Source organism: Chelmon rostratus, chromosome 9 (genome assembly GCF_017976325.1).
Source record: "Chelmon rostratus isolate fCheRos1 chromosome 9, fCheRos1.pri, whole genome shotgun sequence".
In the NCBI taxonomy this organism is placed as follows: Eukaryota; Metazoa; Chordata; class Actinopteri; order Chaetodontiformes; family Chaetodontidae; genus Chelmon; species Chelmon rostratus.
Window position 1 is genome coordinate 13,385,090 of NC_055666.1, and position 15,089 is coordinate 13,400,178.

Here is a 15,089-nt window from a genome sequence, read left to right on the forward strand (position 1 = left end):
GTGGCTATTAAAAATGATCCGCTGACAGAAAAACACTGAAAGTGACTGTCAGTACGGCATTTTTGATGAAACGTTGCCATCGGCTCAGGGACGAGCATGTTAAATTTATGGGGTTTGTTTCACAATAAAAGCCACCCTGTGTTTCACCTGTTAACACCTGTAGTGTGAGGCTGTGGCAGCCGGATGTCCTGTTTGCATTATCCGTAATTTAATACATGCCTCTTGTGCAAAACATGCTCACATAAGTAGAATCAAAAATGTTTTCTTCTTCTTTACACACCTTCTCCTTCTGTCATTTCTTGCCTCCTAACGCCCACTCATGTATTTCCAACCTCTAGGAGCATGGGATCCCCACTAACATGGGCTATGCTGTGGCGCCCCACCACTCGGGCGTCTACCCTGTGCACATGCAGCTGTACGACGCCTGGAAGAAGGTGTGGGGCATCAAGGTGACCAGCACAGAGGAATACCCACACCTGAAGCCTGCCCGCTTCCGGCGAGGTTTCATCCACAGCGGCATTAGCGTAAGACCGCTTCTCATACACACCCGGCATCCACAAGGCCTCATTATCTTGTTACCTCTGGCCTGTTGCTTTCCCTCTACATCCATTACATTTCCAGCCAATAATCCCTTTCAGGGTTCTCTTTGTCCTCTACATATGCTATCCTTCATTCAATAATTATCACTCCATATGCACCTCCTCCAGTTCTTTTGTGTTCATCCTTCTCTCATGGCTGACGGTTACTCTCTCTCCTCTGTGCCCATCATCCTCCTCTCCTCTCTGCCTCTGCAGAATCTTATTTATATTTATACTGTATGTCACAGAGGCAGCTGAAGTCCTGAGAAAGGCAATCATCTAATTAGTTTTGTCGGGCTGTTGTATTCCTCTGCACAGTGGGAGATGATAACGTAGTCAAGTGAACCAGTCCTGCATCAGACACCTGTCTGAGTAGTGCTGCCTAACAGGCCTCAGCACCATAACGAAGACTGACATCTCTGGCACATTACCAATCCCTGAAATGTCAACATCCAGAAAAACTCCTCTTTATTCAGCTTCACAGCGCTAGCCGGTGCCGAATAACATAGTTATGAGAGCAGAATTAAAGTTGAATAGATTACATTCAAGAGGTTCAAAAGAAGGGGGGAAAGTCTATCTGTGTGTTTCCCAGGTTGACCTTCAGCGCTGATAGGAAACAGTGCAGCCTCAGTCCAGTTCCTTTGTAGTTTTGGCATTCAGTCAGCCTGTGTGGTCTCAGAGCTATACTCCCGTCCTTGAGATAGTGCCGTCTGAATGGACAGTCTCCACTGCTTACTGATGATTGATATTCAGTTCCCCAGACACTCCAAACTGTAAACGCATTTCCATGAATTTCCATATAGACTCAGAGTGAATAAGAGGTTTGCTTTGGCTAGATGAGCTGCATAATATGAATGTTATTGAAAGCAAACAATGTGTGGGGTAACTGCCTGGAGTACTGACAGCTCCGCTCTCAGTGGAGGGCCAGTGGTGTGTGTTCATTTGTGTGAATGCTTATCTTTTTTTTTATTTGAGTGTGCGAGTGTGAGAGATCCTTCTTTCTTGTTTTTGCCCTTTCGGTATGGTGACTCTGTGTTTGTTTATATCACAGGTGCTGCCCAGGCAGACGTGTGGTCTTTTCACACACACCATCTTCTACAAAGACTATCCAGGCAGTCCGAACGAACTGGACAAGCTCATCAATGGAGGAGAGCTCTTCCTCACTGTTCTACTGAACCCTGTGAGTCAAGTACACATCTGCACATCCCAGCATTTGTCTTGCACAATTGGAAACACATTTAACTGGTGGTGTAAATTGAAATATCAACGAGGGAGAGGACAATGACTGGTCAGTGACTCACGCGGTGATGTCTGCATCATGCCTTCTCTTTTTACACCACTGTGAAAGCTTCTTTCATTTGAGCCGAAATGCAATGTTGAAAATTTCTCGTATTTGTCAACATGTGTTGTTCTGAGATGATAAAAAAAGGTTACTTTTATTACCATATCTGCAACAAATGTCACCCGCCGTAGGCTGCAGATAATTGTGTCCGTCTCAGTGTCTCACTTTTTAAAACGGGGCCCTGTCCAAATTATTAAAGCAGTTTCATGACTATGTTTCAGTGCACACTGATATTCCACTGTTATTCCGAATGTGACAATATTCCAGATTTGATACGGGTCATGTAAACAGTGTATTTCCATTTTGATTTTCCAAATTAGCCGTTATTTCTAATGGAACATGTTCTGATATGTTGACATCGTTCAGGTTTTAGGAGCACTGTTTGGACATGCACGCAGCACATTCAGAATATGCGTCTCAGTTGGGGTTTTTACCGCAGTTTGCGTCTGCCTGTTTACAGTCAGCTCAGTGCGTTGCCTAGCAACGGTTTGCAAGGCTGGGGTAGAGAAGCATGCACAAAAGAAAAGCCCACATTTCTGGTTGGAAGGAGAAACACCTACTTTTAAACATTATGAAAGACTTGGATATCAACAGGTTTTTGGATATGAACAAATATCTCAACGCTGACCTTTTCAAGAAGAAGGCGGTCGAACACATGAAAGAGGGAGGCTGTGTTTGTTCATCAGAATATGCACAGCTGCATGTAAACAGGAATATTAGTGCATTATTTGTTTTCATTAGCCATGTCAGCAGCTAAGTAGGAATATTGTCTTTTTCAGAAAAAGGGCAAAAAACTTTTTGTGAAAGTGCGTGTGTTTAAGGCAGAAAAGGGAAACATTCTCTCATGTTTTGGAGACTTACCAGTGGCACAAAAAGGAGTCGAGTCTGTCTTGAAACAATAGTCTGGTGCCCATATGAAAGTTGCAACAGGTTTTGCTTGCTGTGATCATTCTTCATGTTCATTCTGGCCCTGAAGGGATCTGTCCCCAAAACAATCTCAGTGTAGGTGATGGGGGACAAAGTCCAGGCCTCAGTCTGTGCAGAAATGCATTCAGAAGTGTAACTGAAGTTAGTATCAGGCTTCAGCAGTCTGAGTTAGACAAATCGAGTTTTTTTTCTTTTTAGTATGAAATTCCCTCTTTATTTTTATTTTCCCTCCGCCGCAGCTCATCAGGGAAAGACAAAGGGGAACAGAAAGGGGGACATTTGTATTAAAGAGACTTAAACTTTGGAAGATATCCACCTGATTTGTCTTACTCAGATGACTGCTGAAGCCTCATATTGACTTCAGATAAACTGGAATATATTTTTGCACAGAACGAGGACTGTGGATGTTCTCCGCCGTTGAAAGACTTTCCATTGAAAGTGCATCAGGACGGGATCTTTTTTATGAACACGAGGAGCAAGCAAATCCTGTTGCGATGTTCACATTAGCGCCTGACTATTGTTTTAAAACAGACTTGACCTTTAACAGCTGTGCTGCCCTGATGCTGATGAAACCATTAAAATCCATTATTTAGTGATGCAAATGGTCAAGTCAAATTTAAGGCTGCAACTAATTTTGTTTTGGCAGTTAATGCGCATACTGATTAATCAAGTCATTGTTTAGTCTGCAAAGTGTCAGAATATAATGGAAAATATTGACAATTACCTTCACGAGTTCACCCTCATCCCCTTTAGTAAATGGTTCCTTCTCGTTCACAGATAAGTATCTTCATGACCCACCTGTCCAACTATGGGAACGATCGTCTCGGCCTGTACACCTTTAAAAGCCTGATGATGTTCGTCCAGACGTGGACCAACATGAAGGTGCAGACCCTGCCACCAGTACAGCTGGCTCAGAAATACTTCAGCCTGTTCCCCTCTGAGAGAGACCCACTGTGGCAGGTAGGAAGAAGATGTTGATGAAGATATGAATGATTTATGTATTTATTACATTTTTGTTTGTTTGGCAGTCGAGGCAAAATTTGCATTAATTAGAAATGGCTTGAATCCTTTGCAGTACATACTGTATGCAGACACAGCATGTGTATGACGTTGGTTATGAGTCATTGTTTTATCAGTGGCTGGAGACCAATGTGTTACGTATGTGAACATATTTTATTAAATGCATGTCCTTTGTTAGCTGTAGTGCCTGACCAACGTTTGATTAAACAAAGGTTAAGCTGCATTTCCTCCTGTTTTCAAATTGACGTATTTGTTGTAATTCTGTTGGAACCATGCTAAAAACAAAGGATTGTTTATCTTTTTCTGGCTCCATCAGAATTCTAACAAATACGTCAATTTGAGTAAGCAAAGGTTAACCTGCTTTCTCTCCTATTTTCCCCAAATTGAGATATTTGTTGGAGCTCTGTCAGAACGGCGCTTAAAACAAAGGATCGTTTATCTTTTTGTGGCTACAGGATCCTTGTGAGGACAAAAGGCACAAGGACATCTGGTCCAAAGAGAAAACATGTGACCGCTTCCCCAAACTGCTTGTCATCGGGCCTCAGAAGACAGGTGAGACGCAGTACTTCAGCACCCCCTACAGGGTGAATCAGGAAATTATTAAATCTGAAGCGTGTCATTCAGTTCCAAGCAGACGTGTCGTGTTCTCAGTGGTTTGAATGAGGTTTTGGTTATTTCTTTGAAAATCAGACATGGTGGCAGTAGAGTAGATTGTGATTTGTTTTTAAGGGGTTCCTGTGGTTTTACATTGTGTGTTCATCCTCACTCATCCTTTCTCCAATCACTTGTTCTTTCATTGCTCTCTCAGGGACGACAGCGCTGTACTTGTTTCTTGGCATGCACCCTGACCTGACCAGTAACTATCCCAGCAAGGAGACCTTTGAGGAGATCCAGTTCTTCAATGGGCACAACTACCACAGAGGCATTGACTGGTAGGAAGCCTCAGACACCCCTCAGTCTTTTGTAATGAAGCAGTGCAGGGCGGCAGTTTGCTACCAGCCACATTTAACCAGCTACATATTCAGAAATGTCCCCATCATGTCATTACTGAGTCTGTAAAAGCTCTTCATTATTTTATGGCATTGTTTCCTTTGGTTTGGTCTTTTTCTACATTTAATATGGCCAATTCATTCACTTTCTTCTCTAACTTTTTAGACGTTAACATCTTTCCATCTAGTACATCAGCTAATGGATTTGCAGCAATTTTTCCAACACTTGAATCAGGTTATACACAAAGTCATCATGACACACTCTCAGGAAACTTGTTTTTTCTGTTATATCCATTTGTAGGAATGTAGGTGAGATATTGTGCAGAGCATTTAAAGCGTGAAACCGTTAAAAACAGCATCATTCATTCTGATTTACTGATTAAATTTCAGACCCCAAGATGGCAGGGCTGGTTCTTTTAATGCAAATGGAATCAAGGCTCAAAATGCAAATAATGCTGAGACCCCCCCACAACAACAAACCTGCTCATTAGTGAAATTCCTAAGAGCAAGACCAGAAACACAATTAACACCTGTTTGGTTTGAAATTCCCTATTTTGAGTTTCCTGTCGGTTTAATTGATTTGAAACCTGCATCAATGCGAAGCTTCATGCATCGCAGCATAAAGAGTCCAACACAAAATTGACTTGGCAGGAAATTTATGTGAGTGGGCCGCCCAAATATTAACATTGAGCTGCGTTGATAGATGTTTTTTTAACGAGCTGTTGCACATGGCCGATCACCCACACAGCGCACAGAGAAGTTCTCCTTATCTGCAGAGTGCAAACTGGAGCAGATCAGCTATGGCTGTTTGTAACACTTTGTATGTTTGTGTTTGTTGTGTGTTAGGTATATGGAGTACTTCCCTCTGCCCTCCAACACCAGTTCAGACTACTACTTTGAGAAGAGTGCCAACTACTTTGACTCTGAGGTGGCTGCTCAGAGGGCTGCTGCTCTCCTGCCCAAAGCCAAGATCATCACCATCCTCATCAACCCTGCAGACAGAGCTTACTCTTGGTACCAGGTCTGTCACAGGCAACCCTAAACCACATAAACAACTCATAGTGTAACGCCTGTTAGCTCTTAAAAGTGTGGGATTTCACACCAGCTACTGATCTGTTCATCTCTGCACGAGCAGAGTAGTGCAGCTAGGAATTTATTTAGACTCATCCTCCTCACTTCTCCGTCTGCCCGCAGCACCAAAGAGCCCACGATGACCCGGTGGCGTTGAAATACTCCTTCCATGACGTCATCACCGCGGGCCACGACGCTCCAGTCAAACTGCGGGTCCTCCAGAACCGCTGTCTGGTGCCAGGCTGGTACGCCATCCACCTGGAGCGCTGGCTCAACTATTACCACTCCAGCCAGGTACCATGAGTGTGTTCATGCACACAGTGATGGACAGTATGCAGGAAATGAGCAAATAACAATGTTAGATATTTCAGACCAGTCGAGCTTTCTGGGCATCTGATGGTATCTATCAGCAGCAGCATTTAATTCATACTTTTCAGGGAACCATTGTGGTAATAAAAAGAAAAGACCTGGAACATGTTGAACAATTTCCATTTTGAAAATTGTTTTGCGTTCACTGCTTTCACACAATCGCCCATCCACTTCCTGACATTTGATCCTGTTTGTGCGTCTTACCCAGTTGTTAGTCTTGGATGGACAGATGCTGAAGACCGAGCCTGCGTCAGTCATGGATAAAATCCAGAAGTATTTGAGTCTGGCCAACATCATCAACTACCACAAGATCCTAGCGTGAGTGTCATCCTTCGCCTTGAATCAGTCACAGTGTCATTTTCCAAGTTCATGAATCTTTTTTTTTTTTTTTTACAGTTCCATTTATAGCGTCAGATGCCGCAGGTTACAGATGTTGTTGTTTGGTAGACACCGGTCACTGTACACCAGTACACCATATGCTGTGTATGCCACATAATCAAGCAAGTTAGGTTTCACGTCAACAAATAACACAAAGCAGATCTGCAGGGCTTCATTTTATTCATCTGGCAGGAATCAGTTTTTTTTTCATATTTTTTTAATATGTAACTTTTACAAGGTTGTGACTGTTAACAGTAGATTTGAATTCTAAATTAAGTGTGTATTCTGTTGTCCACAATGCATTGCATTAAGATGCAAGGAGGCTCGGCTATGGGACAGTTATATTGAAACTGCATCTCTGTCTGTCTCTCTCCCTCTCTCCCTCTCTCCCTCTCTCTCTCTCTCTCATATAATGAGTCTACTGAACACTAGTGTGCTTCAGCACGCCTGCACACTCCCATACGCTAAAGCACACACACCCTCATTACATTATTTTATTTATTTCATGTGTGTTTGTTTGTGCTGCCTGCTTTCTATTTGCTTTTTGATCTTATGCTTGCGTGTGTGCTTATTTTTGTGGATTATGTGACTTGTATTTGCTTGAGGTGAGATTCCTTCCATGAGCCTCGAGGGGTTTTCTTAATCTCGCCTGCACAATTTGCTTATTTTCCTTTGTTGTCGTGTTTTTTCTTTTGTTTGTTTTTACTGTGCAAATAAATTAATAGAAATTGTTTTGTGTATGTGTTTTGTACAGGTTTGACCCCAAGAAAGGCTTCTGGTGTCAGCTGTTGGAGGGAGGGAAGACCAAGTGTTTGGGGAAGAGTAAGGGGCGCAGGTACCCTGACATGGACCCTGAGGTATGATCAATTAATATACTTTTGCTAAAACATCTTACCTAAACATTGTTTTATTTTGTATCATATTTGTTCCCATGTGACTCATCTTGCCTCTTCCGTGTGCTTCAGTCCCAGGGGTTCCTCAGGGAGTACTATAGGGATCACAACATTGAGCTGTCCAAGCTGCTCTACAGGATGGGTCAGCCGCTGCCCAGCTGGCTCCGAGAAGAGCTGGTCCACACCAGGTAGCAGCACCGCAGGGGGAGCCCGCAGCTCCACACACTGAACCACCGCTCGACCCTGCTGGGGGACACTGGCCGAGGGGCCTGAAATGTCGAAGATCCCAAATAGTTTTGAAAGAGACTGAAATATGAGGACGGGATGCCCAACTAGAACTCAAAACTTAACTGCGATCTTCTCAAACGAACAGAACAACAGTGGATGTGAGCAGGACGAGAGCGTAGTTGCTTTCAGCGGCTGACGGCTCTCCCCTCTCTCCCTGAGCTTCGAGATCCCGTTACTCCCCTGCGGGACAGACCGGGACCATGGAAGCCCTGATGATGGCCGCCACCGTGTCCTGAAGAAGAAGGAAACGCTCAGTGATGCACAGGAGAGGCCTTCAGTGCTCGATAATCACACCCCTGCTTTCCTTAATCAAACCTTCTCCTCTCCGCATGAACTTCATCTTAGAAAACAAAGCAAGAAATGGACAAAAGAGGTCTTGATACATGAGCAGTTAGTCTCAGTTCTGGAAAACGGGTGGAGATGAACAACACCTGTGTCTCCAACTATGAAGTTGCAGTGTTTGGAACAGATTAAAACAGGCAGCGTAACATTGACTAAATGAATGACAGCCTGATGGGCAGAGAGACATTGGTTGCGAATGCCTTTGACGTAGGTGAAGTGTTAGTATGAGAGGAGAGCGGGACATCTGGAGTCTCGACTCAGGCTGCATGTTGTAGCCTCACTTGCTAGGCCTTGGTAGAATCTAGTTATTGCATTTACAAGTGCCAGCCAGGACAGAATCTTCATCAAGATATTACCACATGGACTTTTGAGGGTTCCTTTTTTTTAAAGTTTTATGTTTTGTTTTCTTTACTCAGTTTGTTTTAACGTTTCTATAATGCTGATGGCAATGCATTATTGTAGAATGTACCAAAACTAAACATCTTAGCTCAGTTTTCTCGTAAAGGTCAGATGTACAGTAGACTGTTTTGTCAAAGTGTTCGGCTCAGCCTCTTCTGTAGTCAGTTCCATGACCATTAAATTGGCTAAAGCAGGAACAGGAGGATAGATGTTGAAAGCACAATATTTAAGGCACTCGCGTGAACATCGATTCTGAACATAACAGGTTACTGGAAAGCACACTAACGATATGGATCCTGCTACAATCTGTGAAGAAGATCATAAGCTAGCTATGTTTAATTAAACACTCTGGTCGGAGAGATTCAAATAGTGTACAGAACAAGATTGTGCATTTCAAATCTGTTTTCAGCATTGGGGTTTTTTGTGTCTGAACTGTATATTTTGTCTTGTATTTTCTGACATTTCATTTACTAGAGGAGTTTGAGTTTGGGAGGGGAAAAAAAAAAAAGCTGTCTCTGGGAAAAGCGTTTAAAGTTGCCAGGAAAGCCAACAGTATGCCCAGTGAGACCATACGGATGTTGGGTTGTCGGTCAAGGTGTTACCACTGCAACTAGATGTCAAGCATAGATAACAAAAAGCTGCTCTTATTGCAATAGTTTTGTACAATGTCCTGATGTAATAACAATGCACATGTCGGTCCTTTATTTCCAGACTTTGTAATGTACATAATACGCAACCCTCAGTAGACCTAAATTATTGAATGTGTTTGGGTTTACACTCTCCATCAGCCCATTCCCATAGTGTGAACTGTCAGTGTTGTACTGAGGGGAGTTTGGATCATTTCATTGTGCCGAGGTGTGTCGCTAAGATTGTTTCCTCTCATGTCCTCTCACTGCCAACTATTGAACACCGGTACTGAGTCTCTCCATATAAAGTATTAAGTGATAACACATAACAGCAATGATGGTACTAATCTCCTGGACTGTATGATAAAGATTTGTAATTGTTGTCAATAATTTTTACAGTGTAACTAATATTGTCGGTGCTTTTTAATTTGCAAATAAAACACCACTGTATTTTTCAGTAGTTGGATCTTTTTTTGTCTCCAACCTGTTTGCTACGGCATCAGAACAAACAGACTTTTATTTAACTGAGCGTCACTCTAAGTTCAAAGCAGAATGATGGCGACTGCTTTTGTGCAGAGATTTCTGGAAGCTTAAATCACCGTCTGGCTTGAATATGTCTGTAAAGCAGAGATTAGCTTGTCATTTGGTTTCACTTCTTGGTGAGGTACTTTTGAGACCAGAACAACCCGAATCTCACATGAAACACTGGCCTGTTCAACAAAATAAATCTTTTTTTGTGATTAAATTTTGTCCTGATGTTTAACCTAACCCAAGGCTGATTCACATACAGCTCATGTTACCTTCATTTTAATTCACTAAGTCCTGTCTGTTGTTCCAGGAAGTAAATGGTGCAACATGAATTAAAATTACATGCTGCATTTTAAGACTACAGCAGTAATAATACATGCAACAATTCACATGTTCTCTTGGTTGCTACTCACAAATATTTCAGAATAAAAGTGCAGCAAGTAAAGCTAAGTATTCACAAGTAGTGAAAGTGCAATTTTGTCTAAGCAGTATTGTCAATATAGTATTTAAAAACACCTATTAGTACTAATACAATAATTAATCAATTAGAAACCTACTTAATAAATCTACATGAATGGAATAGAACATGTTAGAATTATCATAAGCAGTTGATATTATCACACAATAGAAATAAACCCACTTCTTCAGTATTGTCTGCCTCTATCAACAAGTGATGGTGGTATTATTTGACCAATCACAGCTCGCACGCTCTCGCAGCGCCACTGAGCCGTCCCACCGCTGCTTTAAGACGGGGGACTTTCCACACCTCTTCACCTTTCTCTGGAACCTGTCTGCTGGTCCTTCCCTAATTTGAAGACCATTTATTTGGTTCATCTGCAAGACATTCTCCTGTTTGTTTCTTTGAAGAAGCTGAGAGAAACTTCTGAGACAGATGGCCCACTCTCCGGAAGATGCTCCCCTGGCAACAGAGAGCCTGGCAGGCAGTGAAGAGGCCCTTGTTCTCCGCACCGGACACGGAGGGTGAGAGGGGAGCTCGTAATATTAATTTATACTCATAACAACAGCTGTATGCTAATAAAATGCACGTTTTTTTTGTGTGTGTGGAAGTGAATTAAGATGAAAAGTAAATCTGAAATGAAACTTTAAATGTCTAATTGTTGCATTACAAATGAGCGGCTAACATAGAGGAGTAACATCTGTTGAGCATGGCTTAGTTTAAATTGTGTTTATATATCGTGTCATTTCTAAATGGGGTGGTATCGGTTTCAGGATAAAAGTGTCACTTTTCTGCTTTTTATGCATCACAATTAGTTAATAACATATTAAGTGGATTTTCTTATCGGTGAACAACATCTTTTATGTTTACATGTTCATTTAACGTGTTAAAAAGCATCTTCACTAACCCTCGGATACTTTGCAGCAAGAGAAGGCGTCTGCCTAGTAACTGGTGATACTGTCCTACTATTGGCTCGTACTTAACCACATAGAAAAACACTGGCCAATGGTCTACATTTCATCTTAGAAATAAATATGATTCATTAGTGTTAAAATTCAAGTGTCTTATTGTTGATATCTAATCTCTAATATTTTATGTGTTAGTGGGATAACCCAGGCTAATTGTTTCCATCAAACCCCTGACTTTTTTGTTGTTGTTCTACATGGATTTATTTTGATACTTCTCTCTTAAAATGAACTCGAACTAACAGACTAACAACTTAATAAAAAAGTATGATTAGATATAATGGCATTGATGACATACAGTACATGGGAATACATATTATACCAGATGCTTGGTTGAAATTTCACTTTTCGTTGCAGCAGAAAAATGAATATAAAGTTGTTGTGGTACTTTTTATGAGAAAAAAAAGACATTTTACAACGGTTTATACATCTTAAATAGGCTCTAAATATTAGTTGGATGGTTACTTCCTTACAGCAGGGGAAGGTGTCTGCCTAGTAACAAGTGATGCTCACATTCTATTGGCTTATAATTAGCAGCGGAGATAAGGGCTGACTGTACTTTTCTCTAAGGACTTTTAGAAATATTACTATAAAAACATCCTAAATTCAAAGGGATGATAATGTTGATTTGTTTTACTTTAGAAAATGGATAATACCATCAGATGGTTTACATTAGGGGCCAGATAGTCCAAAACAAAACAAAAATGCCACACAGAGCAGTTTTAATACCTTGGAATATTTAATAAAATGTAAATTCCCACTTTTAGTTTTTCTGAATTTAACTGTGAGTCATGCTTTCCCCTCTGCCCTGCTGCTTTTTCCTCTTCAACACATGTTTATATTTCTCTCTCTCAGGGGTTCCAACAGTCGTGCCCTGAAGATAGCAGGCCTGACAACCCTGGCATGTCTGCTGCTGGCCAGCCAGGTCTTCACTGCCTACATGGTGTTCGGCCAGAAGCAGCAGATCAGTGCACTGCAGACGAACTCGGAGAGAATGGGCAGACAGCTGACCCGCTCATCCCAGGGTAAAGGAGACGCCTAAGACCAAATGATCAGACGGGGCGGTCTGAGTAGGAATGTGTTGTTAATGAGTAATAGTCTTCCTCTGACAGGAGGAGGGTGTAGGAATGGGAAGGTGAAGAGGGAAGTGAGAGTCAGCTTTAAGGAACTTGATCTGAAATCTGGGCAGAGAAATGAAAGATAGGCAGGGGAATCATAGGGAAGAGAAATCAACTGTGTGCTATTATGTCGATGTTATCATTTCAATCAGTGTCATAAGGAAGTACCATAATATGCTATATAGCATTGAACGCATCCAGTGTAGCAGCAGAGCTGTTGTGGTTAAATGCATCCTGACTCATTGGTGTTGTTGATGTTGAGCTTCAGGTGATTGTTGTCGCCCCATCAGTCCTCTGTACTCTGTGAGAATAGTCTCTGAAGACGGCGTGTTTCTAACTGGAAATAAATGTCAATCTTTTTTTTTTGTTTTTTTTTTTACAGCCGTGGCTCCAATGAGGATGCACATGCCCATGAGCAGCCTTCCCCTGCTGAAGGACTTCTCTTCTGATGACTCCAAGACACCAATGGCTGTAGGTGTACACCCGCCTTCTGGAAAAACTTTAATTGTATCTTGGTGGCAGCAAACTTGTTAAAAACAAACATCCTGCCTGTATTTGACTCCTCTGTCTTCTCCCATCAGAAACTGCAGGACACTGTTGTCAGTGTGGAGAAGCAGGTGAAGGAGCTCATGCAGGTATGTTACACAACTGTATCCTTCGTGTCCTCACATTGCAGATTGTTGTGTTGTCTCTAAACTCTGGCCGTGTTTTCGGCAGGAGTCCCAGCTGCCGCAGTTCAACAAGACCTTCCTGGCCAACCTGCAGAGCCTGAAGCATCAGATGAATGAGACTGAGTGGCAGGTAAAGCCGCACACACATTCACATGGAAACTGCTGAGACTAAAACAGAAATAAATGAACTTTTCATTCATGCTTGTTGTTTTGTTTTGCACTCTGCAGAGCTTTGAGTCCTGGATGCGTTACTGGCTGATCTTCCAGATGGCCCAGCAGCAGCCTGCAAGCCCAACAGCTGAACCAGGTTAGAGCAACTTTCTCTCCTTTACATCTCAGTATTTAGCTGATGTTCTGGTCCAGACTGGTGCTTTGACACTAGATACTGGTTTTCCTATGTTTCTAGTAGGGGCTTTAAGGATCATGGCTGGAATATTTTACTGTGTAAATAGACAGAGAGATATGCTGAGCAGGGATGCAGAGTGTGGAGCTCAGCAGTCCACAAAATGAAAACCATTGGCTCATTTAAGATAACTTTTACTATAATTTTCATTATTTTGGTGCAAAAGGGTCGACACCAGACGTTAATATTGCCACTGTCACCGAGGGTTTAGGAGCGGTTATTGAGGAAGTTGTTTCATCTTGCAAACGGTTACATCACCTTTTTGACCATGAGTGTTATTTTATACACTACACATGGCAAAACGTGAAACAAAGATTTGGCCTAGTTTTAAAACAATAGTTTGACATTTTGGGAAATGCATGAGAAGATCAAAACCGTGTGTCTGTTGAATATGAAGCTATAGCCATCAGCCTGTTAGCTTAGCACAAACTGGAGACAGAGGCAAACAGCTAGCGTGGATGAGCCTGAAGATAACAAAATCCACCTACCAGCACCTCTAAAGCTCAGTAATTAACACATTGTACTCACTTACTGCTCCCAGCCTAGAGACAGTCCTGTGCCTGAGTTATCTTTTTTACACTTTTATACTGATTAAACAAACTACTGCTTTAAGCTGTGCTGCAGTGATTTATACCAGCCAGGCCCTTAATGTCCCAGTGTTCTCAACTCTTTCCATCACTCAGCCCTTTTGATCAAGACCAAATGCCAGATGGAGGCAGCACCTGGACGCAGCCGCATCGGGTCCTACAAGCCCCAGTGTGACGAGCAGGGCCGCTACTTGCCCATGCAGTGCTGGCACGCCACTGGCTACTGCTGGTGTGTGGACGAGAGCGGCACAACCGTCGAGGGCACCACCATGCGCGGCAGACCCGACTGTCAGAGAGGTAGAGGACACAGATTAAAGGTCTTTTGCACCTGTAGCTTTTCAGGCGAGGCTGTCATGGATGAAAGTAGCTTAATTTTTTTTTTTCCTTTTCACTTCAGGCTTTGCTCCCAGTCGTATGATGTCTGCATCCAGTCTGATGCAGAAGACCATCAGCACTGTTGATGGTGAGTGCCTTTTTTAGTGGCTAAAAGTTTATTAACATACATTTGTTGGCAGCTACACATCGTCACTTGTTGTGTTTTTCTTTTCTTCCAGATGAACAGTGAATAAATGAAGAAGAGTAATGGGTGTTTCTTTTCATCAAACAATCTTCGCAGACATGAGAAATCAATGATTTTCAGATGGAGTGTGTTGCAATTGTTAATCTCTTGATTTTAACTATTTTGCTGGCTGCTTGAAATCACATCAATAGAGATCTGTTACAGGTTATTGCTTTAATAGTTTCTATTTTTCTCTTTTATACCAGAATAATTTTGGGGTGACTTTTTAACCTAGATGACTATTTCATCTACAGTATATTAAAATATTTGTGTTGAATGTGCTTATATCCGAAGAATGCTTAATGGGTTGGTTCACCCAAATTACATATGTTCTCCCTTACCTCAACTGGTATCAAGACATGGATGTGGTTCAGGTTTTTTTCCTTAAGATACAATTTCTGAAATGTCTGCCTCCACCCCATTGCAATGGACGTGTTTATTGTGCATCCAGCATTGACAGATTACATTTTAAAATGAAATAGAATTCTGAATAATCCACAGACCACACTGGGTCCAGTGGTAGACAGTTTTTCCTATAAGGACTGAAAAAAATAAATAAATAAAACCCAGCCAAAAAAA

At 42.0% G+C, this 15,089-nt stretch overlaps 2 protein-coding genes across 2 annotated transcripts in view; both read left to right on the forward strand.

Moving 5' to 3' along the window:
- The window catches only part of LOC121611969 (bifunctional heparan sulfate N-deacetylase/N-sulfotransferase 1-like), a 41,861-nt gene extending 32,182 nt beyond the window's left edge, over positions 1-9,679 (forward strand). The window contains exons 6-15 of the mRNA XM_041944714.1: positions 339-524; positions 1,630-1,758; positions 3,625-3,807; positions 4,323-4,419; positions 4,676-4,799; positions 5,703-5,877; positions 6,051-6,221; positions 6,505-6,614; positions 7,429-7,531; positions 7,640-9,679. Coding sequence (XP_041800648.1) covers positions 339-524; positions 1,630-1,758; positions 3,625-3,807; positions 4,323-4,419; positions 4,676-4,799; positions 5,703-5,877; positions 6,051-6,221; positions 6,505-6,614; positions 7,429-7,531; positions 7,640-7,759 — 1,398 coding nt within the window. The 3' untranslated portion in view covers positions 7,760-9,679. The remainder of the gene's footprint in view (positions 1-338; positions 525-1,629; positions 1,759-3,624; positions 3,808-4,322; positions 4,420-4,675; positions 4,800-5,702; positions 5,878-6,050; positions 6,222-6,504; positions 6,615-7,428; positions 7,532-7,639) is intronic.
- An 834-nt stretch (positions 9,680-10,513) lies between these two features.
- cd74a (CD74 molecule, major histocompatibility complex, class II invariant chain a) lies at positions 10,514-15,089 on the forward strand. Its single transcript, XM_041944715.1, has 9 exons — positions 10,514-10,731; positions 12,028-12,197; positions 12,673-12,761; positions 12,872-12,925; positions 13,008-13,091; positions 13,190-13,268; positions 14,048-14,248; positions 14,349-14,414; positions 14,506-15,089. Exons 1-9 carry the CDS (start codon positions 10,643-10,645, stop codon positions 14,514-14,516), a joined length of 843 nt encoding a protein of 280 aa, XP_041800649.1. The 5' UTR covers positions 10,514-10,642; the 3' UTR covers positions 14,517-15,089.

Coding starts and splice junctions, on each gene's coding strand:
- cd74a (XM_041944715.1), top strand. CDS start 10,643: ATGGCCCACTCTCCGGAAGATGCTCCCCTGGCAACAGAGAGCCTGGCA. Junction 12,198..12,672: donor GCTGACCCGCTCATCCCAGG/GTAAAGGAGACG, acceptor TTTTTTTTACAG/CCGTGGCTCCAATGAGGATG. Junction 12,926..13,007: donor AGGTGAAGGAGCTCATGCAG/GTATGTTACACA, acceptor TGTTTTCGGCAG/GAGTCCCAGCTGCCGCAGTT.